Here is a 16825-nt window from a genome sequence, read left to right on the forward strand (position 1 = left end):
GGGCAGTTTTCATTACCAGCCAGGAAGCAGGGTTTTGGTCTGTTTATTTTTTTCTAGCTGTTACTGTATCCTACTATTATCTCTGAAATGTCAGGGAAGTAGCTTCATGATATTGTTACGATGTTACTTACATTATTATTGTATATTTTATTGTAAATTTCACATTATTATTCCATTAAAGCACCAATGGCTTTTTTTTCCCTAGAGCAATAATGAAATTTCACAGTATGAAAATGGAAGAAATCAATAAAATCATCCGTGACCTTTGGCGAAGTACCTATCGTGGACAAGGTAGTGGACGCGGTGCCCGACGGGTGCTCTTTCCAAAGCCTATCCCAGCTCTTACCCCGCACAGCTTCTCAGCAAGCTAGTACTGCCTCCTGGACCTTCCTGAACAGCTCTTTGATGTTTTCTAAGAATTTGTATCTTGACAACATCTTGTAGCAAGAAAAAAATGCAAAGGTTTCTATTCCAGAGCCTGACAAGACTGACATATTTGGCTACAATGCACAATAGATTTAGCTGATGACAGTAGGCGCTGTTGGGTGTTGATGGGGATAAGCCAAAATGAGATAAGAAACCAGCCTGGAGGAACCCGTTAATAGATGAGCTAGGAAAGGCAGCGCTGAGGCTGAGGGGTGGGACCGACCGGGAGCCCTGGTGAATCTCTCAGCAAGACAGACACATGGGTTCCAGACAGCCTGGGTTTTCCCTACACAGCCAGCCTCACACGTCGCGCCTGGGTTTGCTTATGATAGTGTGTGCAAATGACAGCAGGCCACAGGGCATGGGCTCCTCTGAACCTGTCTTCCTTTTATGTCAGATATTGAATATATAGAAATTAGGTCTGATGCCGACGAAAACCTGTCAGCTTCTGATAAACGGCGGAATTACAACTACCGCGTGGTGATGCTGAAGGGGGACACGGCCTTGGATATGCGAGGACGGTGCAGCGCTGGGCAAAAGGCAGGTATCTCAGGAAGCTGGGGGCCACCTTTACCCAGGGAAGTGACAGGATCAAAGGTCAGTGTGGTGGAAGCACCCAAGGCCGCCTTCAATGGTGGGAACTTCTTATGCTGCTCCTGGCTGCCACGTAAGTGGGTCAGGATGCACTTTCCTCTGTATGCTCCCCAACTTCTAACCAGCGTTTCCTGCAGCATTATGTAAGTGAGGCTTTTAGGCAAAGGGCCTGAAACCTTCTCACAGGATAGACTAAATGTAAAATGTAAAACGAGCTGAAGACCATTCATTGTTTTACAGCATTCCTGGTGAGAATAGGGTAAGACACACCGCTGTTTTACGTGCCACCAAGAAAGAAGAAAGGCAGTTGTCATCATAAGATGCCTCCCAGTTTTAGAGAAGTCAAGGAGGCGAGAGGGGTGGTATGTTTTAGAATCGGTGACATATGTTATTAGCACACCAGGTCCCGGGTCAAACCAGCTGTGGCATTATAACACACGAGAGTCTCGTTGAGGAAGCACCCCCATTGTAGGATTGAGTCCCCAACACCACCCCACCTCGCCTTGGGGCCTGCAGACCATCTGATACCAGGTCTGCTTGAGGCAAAGGCCAGATGTCACTGTGCACAGGCGTGTACCCAAGATGTCACAGGGCCTTGAGCTTCCTCCTTTCACACTGGAAGCAGATTATACTGGTAACATCTCTGGACCCTTGATTTTCTTAACAAATTTTTAAAATTCTAGAAATGGATGCTCACATTACCTGAGTAATTTTCATAGTTTTCAATATTTACCTAAAGATACTCCATGCGTGGATGTACTTTGTTGTCAGCTCAGACAGCTATACCAATTTAAGGCATCTGCAGATTATTATCTTAATCATGGTCTGCAAAAAATGACAAATTTGTGATCTCTAATCAGTATCCCCTATTTGCTCTGGTGATTTTTAGTGGTAATTGTGAGTGGGAACATAGAGTTTGAAACATGTTTCTTTGGATTAAAAGTACTTTCTAAAATAGTTTCTGAACAAAACAGGTTTCCTGTAGCTACTCCAAAATACAAAAATGAATTAGCAGCAATTTCTTCCTTGGTGTCAGAGGAGGAGACAGACAAATGGTTCAGTACACACTGCTCAGAGCAGGTGGCATGGAGGCAGCGGCGGCAGCAGTCTAGCACCTGTGCAAGTGCCCGAGCAAAGGGCCACGCTGTGGCCTGGCTTCTGCGTCTGCCAGCCTGCTCTGGGCATCCAAGAGAGGCTGTAGACTGCTATAAGATCACTCACTCACTCACTCACTCACTCACTGATTTCCCTGCACTCACAGGTTCAGGGGAGGGGGGAGTTACAGCTCCCACAAAGGTGGTGTAGATTTCCTAGCATCGTCCTTTACTCTTCATTCTGGGTGCCTTGTACCCTCAGATGATTTCAGGGGCCTGAGAGGTTTTAGTGTTAGGTTTCTGGGGACCTTAAAAGTTCCTCAGTTTGAGCCACTTGGATTTCCTAAGGTAAGCTCCCATGACACCCCACTCCTGTGCTACTGCTCCTTTGGCCCAGGAATTCATCCTCTCTGCTTCAAAATGACATACATGTGTGACATACACAAGCGTGTGTGTGTGTGTGTCCGTGTGTCAGCGTGGCGCAGGTCAGGTGCCTCTCTGGACTGTGGGACATGGAGACTTCAGGAAGCTGGTAAGAGGGGAAAGGTCTTTGAGGCTCTGGAAAGTGGGAGGTGACCATGTTTTCTAACCCCATTATCAGAAAAATGAAATAGGTTGCAAATTTTTTAAGGTTTTATTTATTTATTTTTTAGAGAGGGAAGGAGGGAGAGAGAGAGAGAGAGAGAGAGAGAGATAAACATCAATGTGCGGTTGCTGGGGGTCATGGCCTGCAACCCAGGCATGTACCCTGGCTGGGAACCAAACCTGTGACACTTTGGTTTGCAGCCTGCGCTCAATCCACTGAGCTATGCCAGCCAGGGCGAATTTTTAAGGTTGTTAATTTAAACCATTATTAAAATTATTAGTTACAGATAAATATTACTGCCTTTCAGATTCCCATCTGTGATTTCAAGTTTTGTTACAGATGATGGGATTGGGGGAGGGAAGCAGTCAACACAGCTTTTAGCATTTCATTTTATTGCGAATGGTAGGCTGAGATAATGCACCTGATGCTTCACCTTCAAGTCTCGAGAGTCCAGTCACCGTGCCTGCTCTCCCAAACCAAAGGGCAGGGATTCACCTGAGGTCAGTGACCCTGTGACCTTTCTCATCTGCAGAGATTGAGCCCACTCTCTGTGCTTTCCTGAGTGGGAAGAAGGTCTGTGCAGCGCGGCTCAGCGCTCATGCTTTCTTCCAGGTGTTGGCCTCTCTCATCATCCGCCTGGCCCTGGCGGAAACGTTCTGCTTGAACTGTGGCATCCTTGCCTTGGATGAGCCAACAACAAATCTTGACCGAGAAAACATCGAATCTCTTGCACATGCTCTGGTTGAGTAAGTTTCTCAAATTTGGGGACAGGTTATGATCGTAATTAAAGTAAGTTGAAGAGGGTTTTGTGGTGAAGCCCCTCTCTAGATGTGTCTTCCTTGGAGAAGCTGGGTGACTTTCCCTTCTGACAGTGATTTGTCAGAGTTTTTAAAAAGAACTAGCTGGTGGCCAGCAGCAGCAGAGACACCCTGCACGTCCCCACATGTGTTCATAGGGAAACTCTCTGGTTTGGCTTTCCAATAAAGCCACCCGAGCCCACATGTCCTGTACCAGACTTAATGTGACTTGCTAAAACATTCTGGGTGGTGACAGTGGTTTTGGACGGGATCCCCAGCTTTTGACATGCGTCAAACATCTACAAGGAATTGTGGCTCTTACTCAAAAAGTATATCAGTGCAACCCAGACACAGGAAAATTGTATATACCCTCGACCACATTCACCTGGGGTGGAGGCGGCTGCCTCACGGGGCAGCCCTTGCTTAGAAACTGTGCTGGCAGAGGAAGAGCCTGTCCCATCGAGTTGAGGAGCTGTTCTAGGTAGTCCCGACTCCAGCTAGACACTCTGGGCTGACGTAATGCTTGCTGTCTGATAGCAGGGCTCAGGCTGGGGGTGGGGGGCCGAGCGACTTCCGACGCGCCTTTCTCCAGCCATCTCCCAGGAGCCTGTGCGGCCAGCACAAAAGGGCTGGCACTTTTGGAACCTGAGTGCATCCAGCTCCAGGCAAGGAATGAATGAGTTGATTAAAAGCCTTTCAGATCTCAGTCTCCTAGCTACCCAGCATGGAGATGGTGAGCACAGATGTTTTCTGTACACCCACACAGGCTCTGTGTGTCATACCATGATGCGGCTGGCGGCTGGGGGTGGCAGACTTCTAAGTAGACACAGCTCCTAAGAAGGCAGTGGGCCTTGCATGTGTTATTCCCCCTGCCTGTAGTCTGTCTTTAAAAAAAAAAAAAAACTTGTTTTCTTCCAGAGAAAATGAGTCACAGGTCAAGAAAACCCCAGGCACAGGGATAAGTCAGACTCCTTGCACTGACAGCACAGAGATGAGGGAAAACTCAGGGGAACACTTCCACCTGCTGTGGTGAGAAGAAACTTTTGTTCTGGAAGAAACTAAAGTATGTGCTCTTACCCATGCATAAGCCAGACCTGTGGGAAGAGTCAGGGCATGCACCCGCGCTGTCTGGGTGGCGCTGGAGGCTGGGGTCCCCCTCGCCCTCCCCCACTTCCTGCAGGGCTGTCGGGCCGACACTCACACGGCACAGGAAAAGCCCGGTCACCGCACACAGCACAGTCATGAGTCTGACAGGGCTCTCAGTGGCTTTTTCAACTAAAGGAAAGGGTTACTTAGGCTCTTCAGTAACAACATAACTCTAAATGTATTGTTTCAGGATAATAAAAAGTCGCTCGCAGCAACGTAACTTCCAGCTTCTGGTAATCACTCACGATGAAGATTTTGTGGAGCTCTTAGGGCGTTCTAAGTATGTGGAGAAATTCTACAGGATTAAGAAGAACCTCGATCAGTGCTCAGAGATTGTCAAATGCAGTGTTAACTCCCTGGGATCTTATGTTCATTAAAAATACTCAAGATTTAATTGCCTTGGAAACACACGTCCTCAGGCAACTGCTTATATCTGATACCAACTGAGTCAGTAAGCAAATATATTCTTTAAAAGTAGCTTTGTGTCTAGGATTTTGAATGTCTGAGAGGTTCTGAAATGATAAATACTGTTTCATGTGAAACTTGGACTGATTCCTGAATGTCGCCCCTCCAGGCAGCCTGACAGCCCCGCAGGCTCGGCAGCAGCCCAGCCGGCCCGGCCTTGCTTCTCTCCGTCCCTCCCCAGCGAACGGCAGGGCCCCTGTGTGGGGCGATTCCCTTTCCCTTTTTAAAGTGCTGGTGAGAAGTAGGTTCTGCTGCCTTAATGATTAATGGTTTGGGCATTTTTTTTAAATCAGTGTTAAGTGTTACCACTAAATTTATTTCCTTGGATGTGGTTTTTAAAAAGTTAGTATTTCCTGAAGATGACCACAAAAAATGAGATTTTAATGTATGGCTCCACTCTTAACTCTGTAAATCCAGCCAAGTGACCTCCCACTCTGGCCTCAGTTCCCCAACTAGAATTTCAAGTAGTTGGATGGGGCTTCAGGGTGTCACAGGAACCTCATGTAATCTTCTAGTTCAGGGTATCAAACTCATTTTCACCGGGGGCCACATCAGCCTCGCTGTTGCCCTCAAAGGGCTGAATGTAACTTTAGGACTGTATAGATGTAACTGCTCCTTAACTAGGGGCAAGGAGCTCGGCGCTGCCACTGGGTAGAAACAGGGTGCTGGACTGAATAAACAAGGGGGAGGGCCGGATTCGGCCCGCGGGCCCTTCTGTTTGTCTCCTGTGGTCTAGTTCAGTGTCCACTGTCTGTCCTCCCCACACATCCCAGTAGGGTGTCGTCCAGACTCGGCTCTCTTGCGAGAGGAAGCTCCCCACTGTGCACACTGCCTTTGGACAGCTCTGACCTAGAGCAAGGCTTCCCTCAGGGGTAAGTCTTTAACTCTCCTATATGTCTAGCTCAGGTGCTTTCCTGCCTCACCCTCAGCCCCAGTTGCTCTCCAAGTGTGCACTGTAGGGCGGGAGGCAAGCAGGGCCCCTCTCAGAGTCAGGGCCTGCTCCCCATGGTGTCCAACCCGACCTGGAGGAACGGGCCTCTCATTTCACCCAGGCATCACTGCTGATAAAGCCCAACCACACCTTTTTCTTGGGATTGCCAGGTGACATCTTGAAGCCTCTCACAATCACTGCATACAGAATGCTACCAAAATAGCATCCTTTTGAGGTAGACATGTGGGGTTGGATTGTTCAGAGCCTACTGGTCGTGCAGCACAGTTTTGTGTCATTTTGTGTGGTCCAGACAGCCCTTCTGAACCGGGGTCTAGCAAGAGTTAGCTGTAAGGTCCTTACTTGGGGGTAGGTGGTGATGAAAGGAGATTAGGCTTTGGGTGGTGAACACACAATACAATGTACAGATGATGTGTTGCAGAATTGGACACCTGAAACCTATACGATTGTATTAACCAATGTCACCCCAATAAATTCAATTTTGAAAAATTGCGGGGAGGGGAGGAGGTTCTGAGGTTCTAAGGTATCTGTGATAGGCTGAATAATGGCCTCCCAGGGTACCAAAGTCTTAATCCTTAGAGCCTGTGAACATTACGTCATATAGCAAAAGGGGCTTTGCAGATGTGATCGGAGCTAAGGGTCGTGAGACAGGAGCGTGCTGGTGGGCCTGAATGTAATCACCAGTATCCTTACCAGGAGGCAGCAGAGAGGCTGGTCTGCAGAAGAGGGACCAAGCACTCTCAGATGCCTGGGCATACCAGTGACCACTAGAAGCTGAAGAGAAAAAAATCAAAGGGACCAGTTTTCCCTTCTGAACCTCCAAATGGAGCCAGCCCTGCTGGCCCCTTGATTTTAAGCCCAGTAAAACTGATTTTGGTCTCCTGACCTCCAGGACTGTAAGATAATAAATCTGCATTGTTTTAAAGATGTTTGGCTTGTGGGAATAGGAAACTAATGTTCTATTCTGTGTATGCAGTCAATTTCTATGCATATAAAATGATACTAGTTATGGACTATTCTTGAGAGAGGTGGAAAATACTTAAATTATTTTCTGTCTGTACACAAAAATAAATTCAAGGTGGATAAAAGATTTAAATATAACCCATTGACACCATTAAAGTCCCAGAGAAGAACATAGGCAGGAAAATCTCAGATATTTCACGCAGCAACATTTTCACTGATATGTCCCCTAGAGCAAGGGACATAAAGGAAAGAATAAACATGGGATCTCATCAAAATAAAAAGCTTCTGCACAGCTAAAGAAAACAGTATTAAAATAAAAAGAGAATCAACCCTATGGGAAAACGTATTTGCCAATGATACCTCAGACAAAGGTTTCATCTCCAAAATATACAAAGAACTCACACGACTCCACTCTAAGAAGACAAGCAACGCAATTAAAAATGGGCAAAGGACTTGAACAGACAATTCTCTGAGGAGGACATACAGAGGGTCCAGAGACACATGAAAAGATGCTTAGTATCTCTAGCTATCAGAGAGATGCAAATTAAAACCACAATGAGTTACTGCTTCACACTGGTCAGAATGGCCATCATAAACAAAGCAACAAACAAGTGCTGGAGAGGTTGTGGAGAAAAGGGGGCCCTAGTGGGACCTAGTTGGTGGGACTGCAGACTGATACAACCACTATGGAAAACAGTATGGAATTTCCTCAGAAAACTAAAAATAGATCTGCCTTTTGACCCAGCAATTCTACTGCTAGGATTCTATCCTAAGAACCCTGAAACACCAATCCAAAAGAACCTATGCACCCCAATGTTCATAGCAGCACAATTTACAATAGCCAGGTGCTGGAAGCAACCTAGGTGCCCATCAGTAAATGAATGGATCAAAAATCTATGGTACATTTACACAATGGAATTCTATGCAACAGAAAAAAAGGAGCTCCCACCCTTTGTGACAGCATGGATGGAACTGGAGAGCATTATGCTAAGCGAAACAAGCCAGGCAGTGAAAGACAAATACCATATGGTCTCACCTTTAACAGGAATCTAAACAACAAAACAAATAAGCAAAATATAACCAAAGACATTGAAATAGAGGACAGACTGACAGTGGCCAGGGGAGGGAATTTCAGGGGGAAGGGTTTGCAGGAACAAGTATAAAGGACACAAGTATAAAAAACAATGGAGGCATAGAAATGGGAGGGAGGTGGGGAGGGCTTGAGGGGTGGGCTGGGATGGGAGTAAAAGGCAGAAAACTACTTGAACAATTAAAGTAAAATTTAAAGTATTATTTTCTGTGTTCTGTGGTTCCCACAAAGGACCTGGTTGACAAGGGCTGGGATAGACCCTTTTCTAGAAAGCGCTGAGTGGCAGAGCTACCGGCTTCCTGTCTGAGGCCCCTTCTCATGGCCACGTTCAGTCATCCTAAGTAGCTTTGAGAAACTCGAACTGCCCACATTTACCAAGGTAGTATTACCTGGACAAAGGTACCACCAGAAATAAAACAGCAGACCAGTTCTCACAGCACAGATCTAGAAATTCCTACATTAAGAACAAGTCAATTCCAGTCCTATTAAAATAAACATAACAATTAACCAAGGTGTTTCTATCCTAAGGATGCAAGACTGTTTCAGAAAATGAGAAATCTGTCTAAATCAACATCATAAAGCCAAAGAGGGAAATGGCTTGTAGACACCTAACTGGCCGTTATTTAATAAAATTCACTGTCTCCTAGCTTTGGCAAACTCATAACATTGCAAAGAATAAAAGATTTTCTTAATGTTTCTTGTCATCACATCAGAATTAAACTCACGAGCAAAAGATGAAACATTCCCATTAAATAATAAACCAGTTGCTCTCTATCAGCATGTTTCTGAAAGTGCTGGATATCACAATAAGGAAGGACCGGAAGCAGCAGTGCAGTGCACACACAGGCAACACAGCAGACTCGAAACACTTCCCAATTTCGAGTATGGTTTCCCCTGATGAAGCGCTTTCCTTGCAGTCCAACTGAGAATGGCTGCGCTCTCCCAGCCCCCTTATGTCACTGGGCATGGAAGGCAGGGTGCAACCCTTGCTTTTCACTGCTGCTTCTCGATCATCCCCCTCCCCCATGCATGGAAAGAACAGGCTTCACAGGAAAAGGCGAAGATAATGAGCCACCCTACTTGGGCTCGATCTTAGCACCACCCCTCACTAGCTCTGGGACCTCGGGCAAGTCACTTGCCCTCTGCTTATTTGTAAAAGCAGATAAAAATGGCACCTGTCGTGCAGGGTTGCTAGAAGGATTGAATGACTGTAAACTTCTAGAATAGCCTGGCACAGAGCAAGTACTATATGCTTATTCAAGAAAAGCTCCCTAACCTCAGTCTCCTTTTCCTCGAAGATGTTCTCCTTAGCTCCCAGCCTGGTCACCACCCTTACTGACCTTTCCTCTCCCTACTCACTCCCATTCTCCAACACTAGTTTCTTAGTCATTGCTGATTTCAGTATCCAAATGATGATTGCGTACAAACCCCTGGCCTCTCAGCTCCTTGTTTTCCTCCATAGTCTTACTCCCAAGTCCAGTCCTTTTAATAATAACTGCAACCCTCCACAAGCTAGATTTAAGCATCTCCAATTCACTCCAGAGGTCTGCAACCCCAGCAATTATTTCAACCCACCCGGATTTTGGCCCATTGATTCTACCCCTTTCTCAGTTGTTTGCTTCCCTCATGCCTTCCCCCCGGAACACCTGAGCTCCCACAGTGCACCAGCACTCCACAGTCTTGCGTAGACCTCAGCTGTCCTGCCTCTTCTGTCCTCCCTCCCTGCACATGCAGCCTCCTCCGCGGGTTCCCATTCCCCTTGCCCTTTGATGTAGGAGTGCTTCAGTGCTCAGTCTGATCTTGCACCTCCTTTCTCCTCTGCACTCCCCCTTGTTTGGTGATCTCATCCAGTCTCATAGCCCTAAAGCTGTTGTCTTAGTTTGGCCTCTCCCAGCAGCAGAACCTAAAGCAGTGATGCAAGCAGCCGTGAACAGTAGCAGATTGCAGGAGTTACTGAAGACAGCCAGTGCAGAGTGAGTTCTTACACCAGCAACCCCAGCAGGCAGTTGGGGCTCAATCCCACAGGGAGACTGGAAAACCTGGCAAAATATGTTTCAGAATTGTCCCTCCTGAGGGACAAGGGAGCTGGGCTATGTATGTCCATACTGACTCCTGAGAGTCACTCACTGAGGGGTGCTCTGGGGCAAACCAGCTACCGGCTTGCTGTATGCACCAGCAGAACTGTGTTTTACAGTTAAAAAAAAAAAAAAAGGAAAAGGGAAGGAAAGGAAGAAAGAAGAAGGAAGCGGAAAGGAAGGCAGGACCTTTGACAGACACGGAGAAGACCGACGGGGCCGGAGCACACTGGAACTGTTCAGGAGGGAGGGAGGGCCCCGGAGGCAACTCGAACAATCTTGTAGACCTACTCCTCGTTAAGTCTCTAGTCCAGATCTCTCCTAAACTGACCCAGTAAGCTGCCTACTGGACACCTAGTTGCACTCGAATATCTAATATCTAGACGTTTAAGGCCAAAAATGACCAACCACCAATCTTTGTCCTGAACCTGCACCTCCAATAGGCTTTCAATGAATGGCAACTTGATTCTTCCAATTGCTCGGATAAAATCTTACCATCATCGTTCATTCTGTTTATCTCCCATCACACATCCAATCCATCAGTTTAATACTAGGGGCTCAAACTTTCAAAATATGTCCAGAGTCCGACCCAGCCCCAGCACTGAAACCACCGGTGCTCTGGTCCAAGCCACCATCATCTCCAACCTGACCAACTGAGCGAGCGCCTGGCTGCTCTGACTGACCTGGTCCTGGCCCCCACGGCTGGTTCTCAACACAGCAACCAGCCACCTTTTTAAAAGCAGACAAAATAAATGTCTCTCATGGGAGAATGGGTTAGCAATTATGAAACCACTTTATATCAGAATCAAACACATGAGTATATTGTAGAATAAGGACTGAGTCTCAGTGTTGAAGAAAGATGTTTGCATACCTGGAAAGGGAGGCTATTTAAAAAACAAACACCAACTCCAGTAGTGTTGGGTTGAATCCAAAGTATTGGTGTAAATGTATGGTTTTCATATATAAAGAATTTCTACTTCCATAGGGGGAGAATAGAGACTGCCCAAAATCCACTTCTCCATAAAAGAAATGGGAGTAAAGCAAAATAAACTTTGTAAAGAACTTTGGAATGTAACTAAAAGCTTGCAACGAGCCATGCAGTGTTTGTTCAAGGGCAACAGGTGAATCACAGCAGGAAGAGCCAGTGCATTCTAACTTACCCTAACCCTGCTCCCTTCTCTGGGCCACTGTGGCAGCTTTGAAAAGCAACGTGACTACAGTACCTGTGGAAACCAGCAGCCCCTGGAGAAAGCAGAATGGGTTTGGAGCTCCCTGAAATCTTCAGCGCAGGAGAAGTGCCACTTTTTGATCTCTCTGGCAGCTCACGGAAACTCCCCATCCTCAGGGCGAGTCTCTATCTGACCCAAGACAAGCTTGCTCGGCAAACAGCCCTACCTGCGATAGGCAATCACTAGTGATTGGTTACTGCTGCAGCTGCCTAAGGCAACGAGACAGCGAGAAACAACCTAAGAGGAAAAAGTTAGGAAGGATACATGCATGAGGGCTTTGATGAGCCTGCACATATTCCCGGGGATGTAGGTGTATGTTCAGGTGTGTGTAAGAGGTTTGCACATTCCCAGGAAAGATGCGCAAAGTCCCTAAGCATCGACCCCTGGCTGACCTTGATACTTATGCAAGAAGTGAAGGCTGAGGCACAGTTATAAACTGCCTGCTGGTGCACCGCAAACATAACCAAACAATCTATCTCTCTGTCCCCTCCCACTCCCCCTCTCACACACAGCCCTTCAACAAAGGACGGGAAACTTCCTAGTTCAAGGCATTAAAAGAAATCTGTCTAATCATTAACATACCACTAAGTTAACCAAGACTTCAGTGATCATGCCTGACAAAGAATACAGCTGTACTTCATTAGTCCATGAGCATCAATACATAAATATCAGTAACAACACTTATGGGGTAATGATTTTCAGAGTTGACACATCATATTACATCTAGTTTTCAATCTGAAATTATAAGACATGCAAAGAAAAAAGAATATACGGCCCATATGCAGATAAAAAAAAAAGCAGTCCATAGAAATGGTCCCTGAAGAAACCCAGATAAAGACTTCAGATCAACTGTTGTAAATATGTTCAAGGAACTGAAGGAAACCATGTCTAAAAAATTAAGGAAAGGATGAGAATGATGTCTCACCAAACAGATAATCATTAAGGAAATAGAAATTAAAATTGTTTAAAACAACCAAATATAAGTTAGGGAGTTGAAGAAAACAGTAATAAATAAAAAGTTACGTGAGCTCAATAGCAGATTTGGACTAACAGAAGAAAAAAAAATCAGTGAACTTGAAAACAGCTCAGTTGAAGTGATCCAGTCTGAAGAACAGAAAAAAGAATGAAGAGAACGAGCAGAACCTCGGAGACCTGTGAGACACCGTCAGCACACCAGGGATCCCAGGCCCAGCGGGAATCCCGGAGGACCAGAGAAAAGGGTGGAAAGAACATCTTAAGTACTGCTGGCCAAAAACTTCCTGAGTTTTATGAAAAACATTCATTTTCATACCCTAAAAGCTGAACTAACTACAAGTAGAATATACTCAAGGAGATTGGGACTTAGCTGCATCATGGTCAAATTGTCAAAAAACAAACACAAGGAATCTTCAGAGTGGGAAGAGAAAGCAGTGAAGAACCCTCAAAATTAACAGCTGCTTCCCCTTAGACACAGCGGAGGCCAGAAGCCAGGGATGGCATACTAAAAGTGCTCAGTGAGAAAGACTAGACAAGAATTCTATACCCAGTAAAACTATCCCCCCAAATGAGAAACTAAGACATTTCAAGATAGACACAGACTGAGATGATCTGTGTGCAGTAGACGTGCCCTACGGCAGCACTAGAGAGAATCCTTCTGGCTGAAATGAAAGGAAATGACGTGAATCTACATAAGGAAATAAAGAGCTCTAGTAAATGTAACTATGTGGGGAACTTAAAAGTGCACATGTATTTTGTTTTGTAATTCTGTTTTGTCCGATATATAGCATAACTACATGAAGAAATCCTTTAAACACTGTATTTGAGTTTATAACATATAAAGATGTAACTTATGACAATGGCACAAAGAAGGGGAAGGAAACCTATTCAGAGATATAGACAGTTAGACTTACAGAGTTACCGGTTTTCACCTACGAGAATGTATTTCCAAGAGGTAAGTCCTGTGCTGTTTCTTTCATGCCTGGCACAAAGTAAGCACTTAATAAACATTTACTGAATGAATAAGTTAACTTGTAATTGTTTTGTGAATTTTTTATAATCATTTGTTTAAAACACATCTTCATACTGAGCAGAATATTTACAAAGGGTGAGATTCCACTTCCGGTTCAGGAAGACAGCATTTACACACCTCCGCTGACTGGAACGACAGCTATTATTGAGTTACTATCTGTGGTAGCTCAAATTTGGGGGGGGGGGGCTTATATTTTTGCATATCTGCACTTTACACAGTAACATTTTTTAATAATTTTTATTTTTATTATTTCTTTTATTTATTCATGTGTTTATTTTTAAAGAGAGGAGAAGGGAGAGAGAGAGGGAAACAACATGTGTGGGTGCCTTTCCCATGCCCCCAACTGGGGGCCTGACCCGCAACCCAGGCATGTGCCCTATGTGGGAATCAAACTGGTGATCCTTTGGTTCGTAGGCTGGTGCTCAGTACACTCAGCCACACCAGCCAGGGCTGAGTAATTTTTAAAATGCAGAATACTAACATTGGAGAATGCGCTTCGTGTATTTTAAGTGGAAAAAAAAAGGTAAAAGCTATATAATGCATTATCCCACTTTTGTAACAGACTGCAAACATGCATAGAAAAGAAGTGTTAATAGATACTAAGGGTTATCAGTGTCAGGGCAAAGGGGCATGAGACTAGTGTCTGCTTCCCATTGCTTGTCTCATAAATTCTCCACACTGAAAACATATATCCCAATCAATAACAGTGGAATGAATGGATATACTCCTACTTGATATCCACTAAAATGACAGTAACTGAATGATTAAAAGGTTTAAGCCCACCAACAGGAGAAAGGGGCAATAGCCACAGCCCTCTGAGAGGTGGGGAGCAGATAGACAGCGGGCAGACTACTTGGCTGACCCAAGAACACTGAGTTCTTGGGCTACAGAACCAGCCACAGAGAAGGCCTGCTCTGAGGTGCTCACTCCCCCAAGTGTTCAGGGACTGGCAGAAGAATGAGCACTGCTTGGTAGGGTGAAAGTAAGTTGAAACATGGTTTAAGAAGCAGTTAGATCCCCATTCCCACTCTTCAGAGTCAAGTGACTCTAGTGCAGCAGAAGATGGAAGTATTTTTTAATTCTCTGGAGAGTGTATCAGACCAAGAAACACTGGGCATGGCTGAGAGTGGCCCAGTTGTGCTGAAATCAGGGCCCTGAGTGAGCAACTGACAGAGGCTGAGACCCCCGCAGCCAGCCCTCTCCCCACTGTTGCCTGCCAAAATGCTGGCAGCCAGGCTGGAAGCAGGGAGAAATTTTTCTGGGAAAGTTGCCTGCCTGCCAAAATTGCCCTACAGAAGCTGGCATGAAAAGACCCCCAATGAAACAACCAGCCAATGGCTGCAAAATTATCCTTCAAAACCAAAGGAGAGCCCTGGCCAGTTTGGCTTAGATAGTAGCAGCAGCATCCCATAACTGAAGGGCAGTGGGTTCCATTTCTGGTCAGGGTGCACACTTAGGTTGTAGGTCTGATCCCCGGTCTGGGCACGTGAGGGAGCCAACCAATTGATGGTGCTCTCTCTCCCTTCCTCTCTCTCTCTAAAAACAATGAAAAAAAAAAATGTCCTCAAGTGAGCATTAAAAGAAAAAGGAAAAATAAACACTCTCAGTCAAATAAAAATCAAAGGAATCTATACCTAGTAGACTTGTAAGAAATGTTATAAGAAATTCTTTAGACAGGAAAAAATGGTAAAACCCAGATTTGTGTAAAGGAAGAACATTGGAGGAGGAATAAGTGATGATAAAATAGAAACATTTATTTTCCTTGTTCTTAATTGATCTAACATAACAATTTGTTCCAAATAGTAATAGCAACAATATATCTGATTATATAGGTTTACATATAAACATTCATACACACGTACATGCATAAGCATGTAGCTTATGTGAAGGGAAATGAGTGACAACAAGGAAACAAGGGGTGGGTAGGAGGGAGAAATTAGGGTTATTTTGTTATTGTGAGATACACTGCCCACGAAATGTAGTGCTATTTGAAAATGAACTTTGATTAGTTGTAAGTGTATTGCCAACTCTGGGGCAACCACCAAAAAAAAAAAAAGTAAAGAAGAATCAATATACTAATCAAGGAGAGAAAATGGAATTGTGAAATAAATGCTCAAAACAAAAAGCAGGAAAAGAGTGGAAGACAAGAACAGGAACAAAGAACAAGGGCAACAAATAGAAAACAGTGACAATTATGGTAAGTATTAATTAATTATATCAATCACTTCAAACATCATGGGATAAATGCGCCAATTATAGATTGTCACAGTGAGTCAAGAAGTAAGAGCCCTTCCAGCCAAGATGGAAGTGTATGTAGACACACTGTGTCTCCTCGCACAACCAAAAGAAGGACAACAAATTTAAAAACAAACAACAAAAAAAAACCAACTAGAACTGACAGAAAATCAAACTGTATGGGAGTCCAACAACCAAGGAGTTAAAGAAGAAACATTCATCCAGACCGGTAGGAGGGGCAGAGACGGGCAGCCTGGGTGGAGAGGAGTTGTGGCAAGGCAGTGGCTGCAGGACTGGGGAGGGCAAGTTGGCAGCTGGTGGAATAGGCAGTCCCACATTTGAGTGTGGATAAACTGGGAGGAACAACTGGGAAGCAAGACAGACTATGCAACCAGGGTTCCAGCACAGGAAAAGAAAGCCTAAAAATCTCTGACTGTAAAAATTTGTGGGGGTTGCGGTGGAGGGAGAAACTCTCAGCCTTACTGGAAAGTTCATTAGAAAGACCCACAGGGTCCTAAGATGTACACAAACCCATCCATCTGGTGAATCAGCACCTGAGGGATCCAATTTGCTTGTGGGCAGCGGAAGAAGTGACTGAAAGCCAGCAGAGAGCTGAACAAGAGGCATTGTTCCCTCTCCAACCCCTCCCCCACATACAGCACCACAATGCAGCAACATGGGTGACCCCACCCTGGTGAATAGCTAAAGCTCCACCCCTTAATACGTAACAGGCACATCAAAAGAAAAAAATGAAAGAACAGATCAAAGCTCCAGAAAAAAATACAACTAAACAATGAAGAGATAGCCAACTTTTTAGATGTAGAGTTCAAACACTGTTAATCAGGATGCTAACAGAATTGGTTGAGTGTGGTCACAAAATAGAGGAAAAAGTAAAGGTTATGAAAAGTGAAATAAAGGGAAATGTACAGTGATGGGAAGGATGCTGGAACTCAGATCAATGCTTTGGAGCAGAAGGAAGAAATAAATGTTCAACCAGAACAGAATGAAGAAATAAGAATTCAAAAAAAGTGGGGAGAGTCTTAGAAACCTGCAGGACAACTTTAAACTCCAACATCTGAATCATAGGAGTGGCAGAAGAAGAGGAAGAGCAAGAAATTGAAAACTTATTTAAAAAAATAATGAAGGAAAACTTCCTTGATCTGGCAAA

At 44.9% G+C, this 16825-nt stretch overlaps 1 protein-coding gene across 1 annotated transcript in view; it reads left to right on the forward strand.

Moving 5' to 3' along the window:
- Nucleotides 1-5183, forward strand: part of RAD50 (RAD50 double strand break repair protein) — a 76969-nt gene extending 71786 nt beyond the window's left edge. The window contains exons 22-25 of the mRNA XM_028527377.2: nucleotides 206-291; nucleotides 824-966; nucleotides 3313-3446; nucleotides 4834-5183. Coding sequence (XP_028383178.1) covers nucleotides 206-291; nucleotides 824-966; nucleotides 3313-3446; nucleotides 4834-5020 — 550 coding nt within the window. The 3' untranslated portion in view covers nucleotides 5021-5183. The remainder of the gene's footprint in view (nucleotides 1-205; nucleotides 292-823; nucleotides 967-3312; nucleotides 3447-4833) is intronic.
- The last annotated feature ends 11642 nt before the right edge of the window (nucleotides 5184-16825 follow it).

This window comes from Phyllostomus discolor, chromosome 13 (assembly GCF_004126475.2).
Source record: "Phyllostomus discolor isolate MPI-MPIP mPhyDis1 chromosome 13, mPhyDis1.pri.v3, whole genome shotgun sequence".
NCBI classification, from domain to species: Eukaryota; Metazoa; Chordata; class Mammalia; order Chiroptera; family Phyllostomidae; genus Phyllostomus; species Phyllostomus discolor.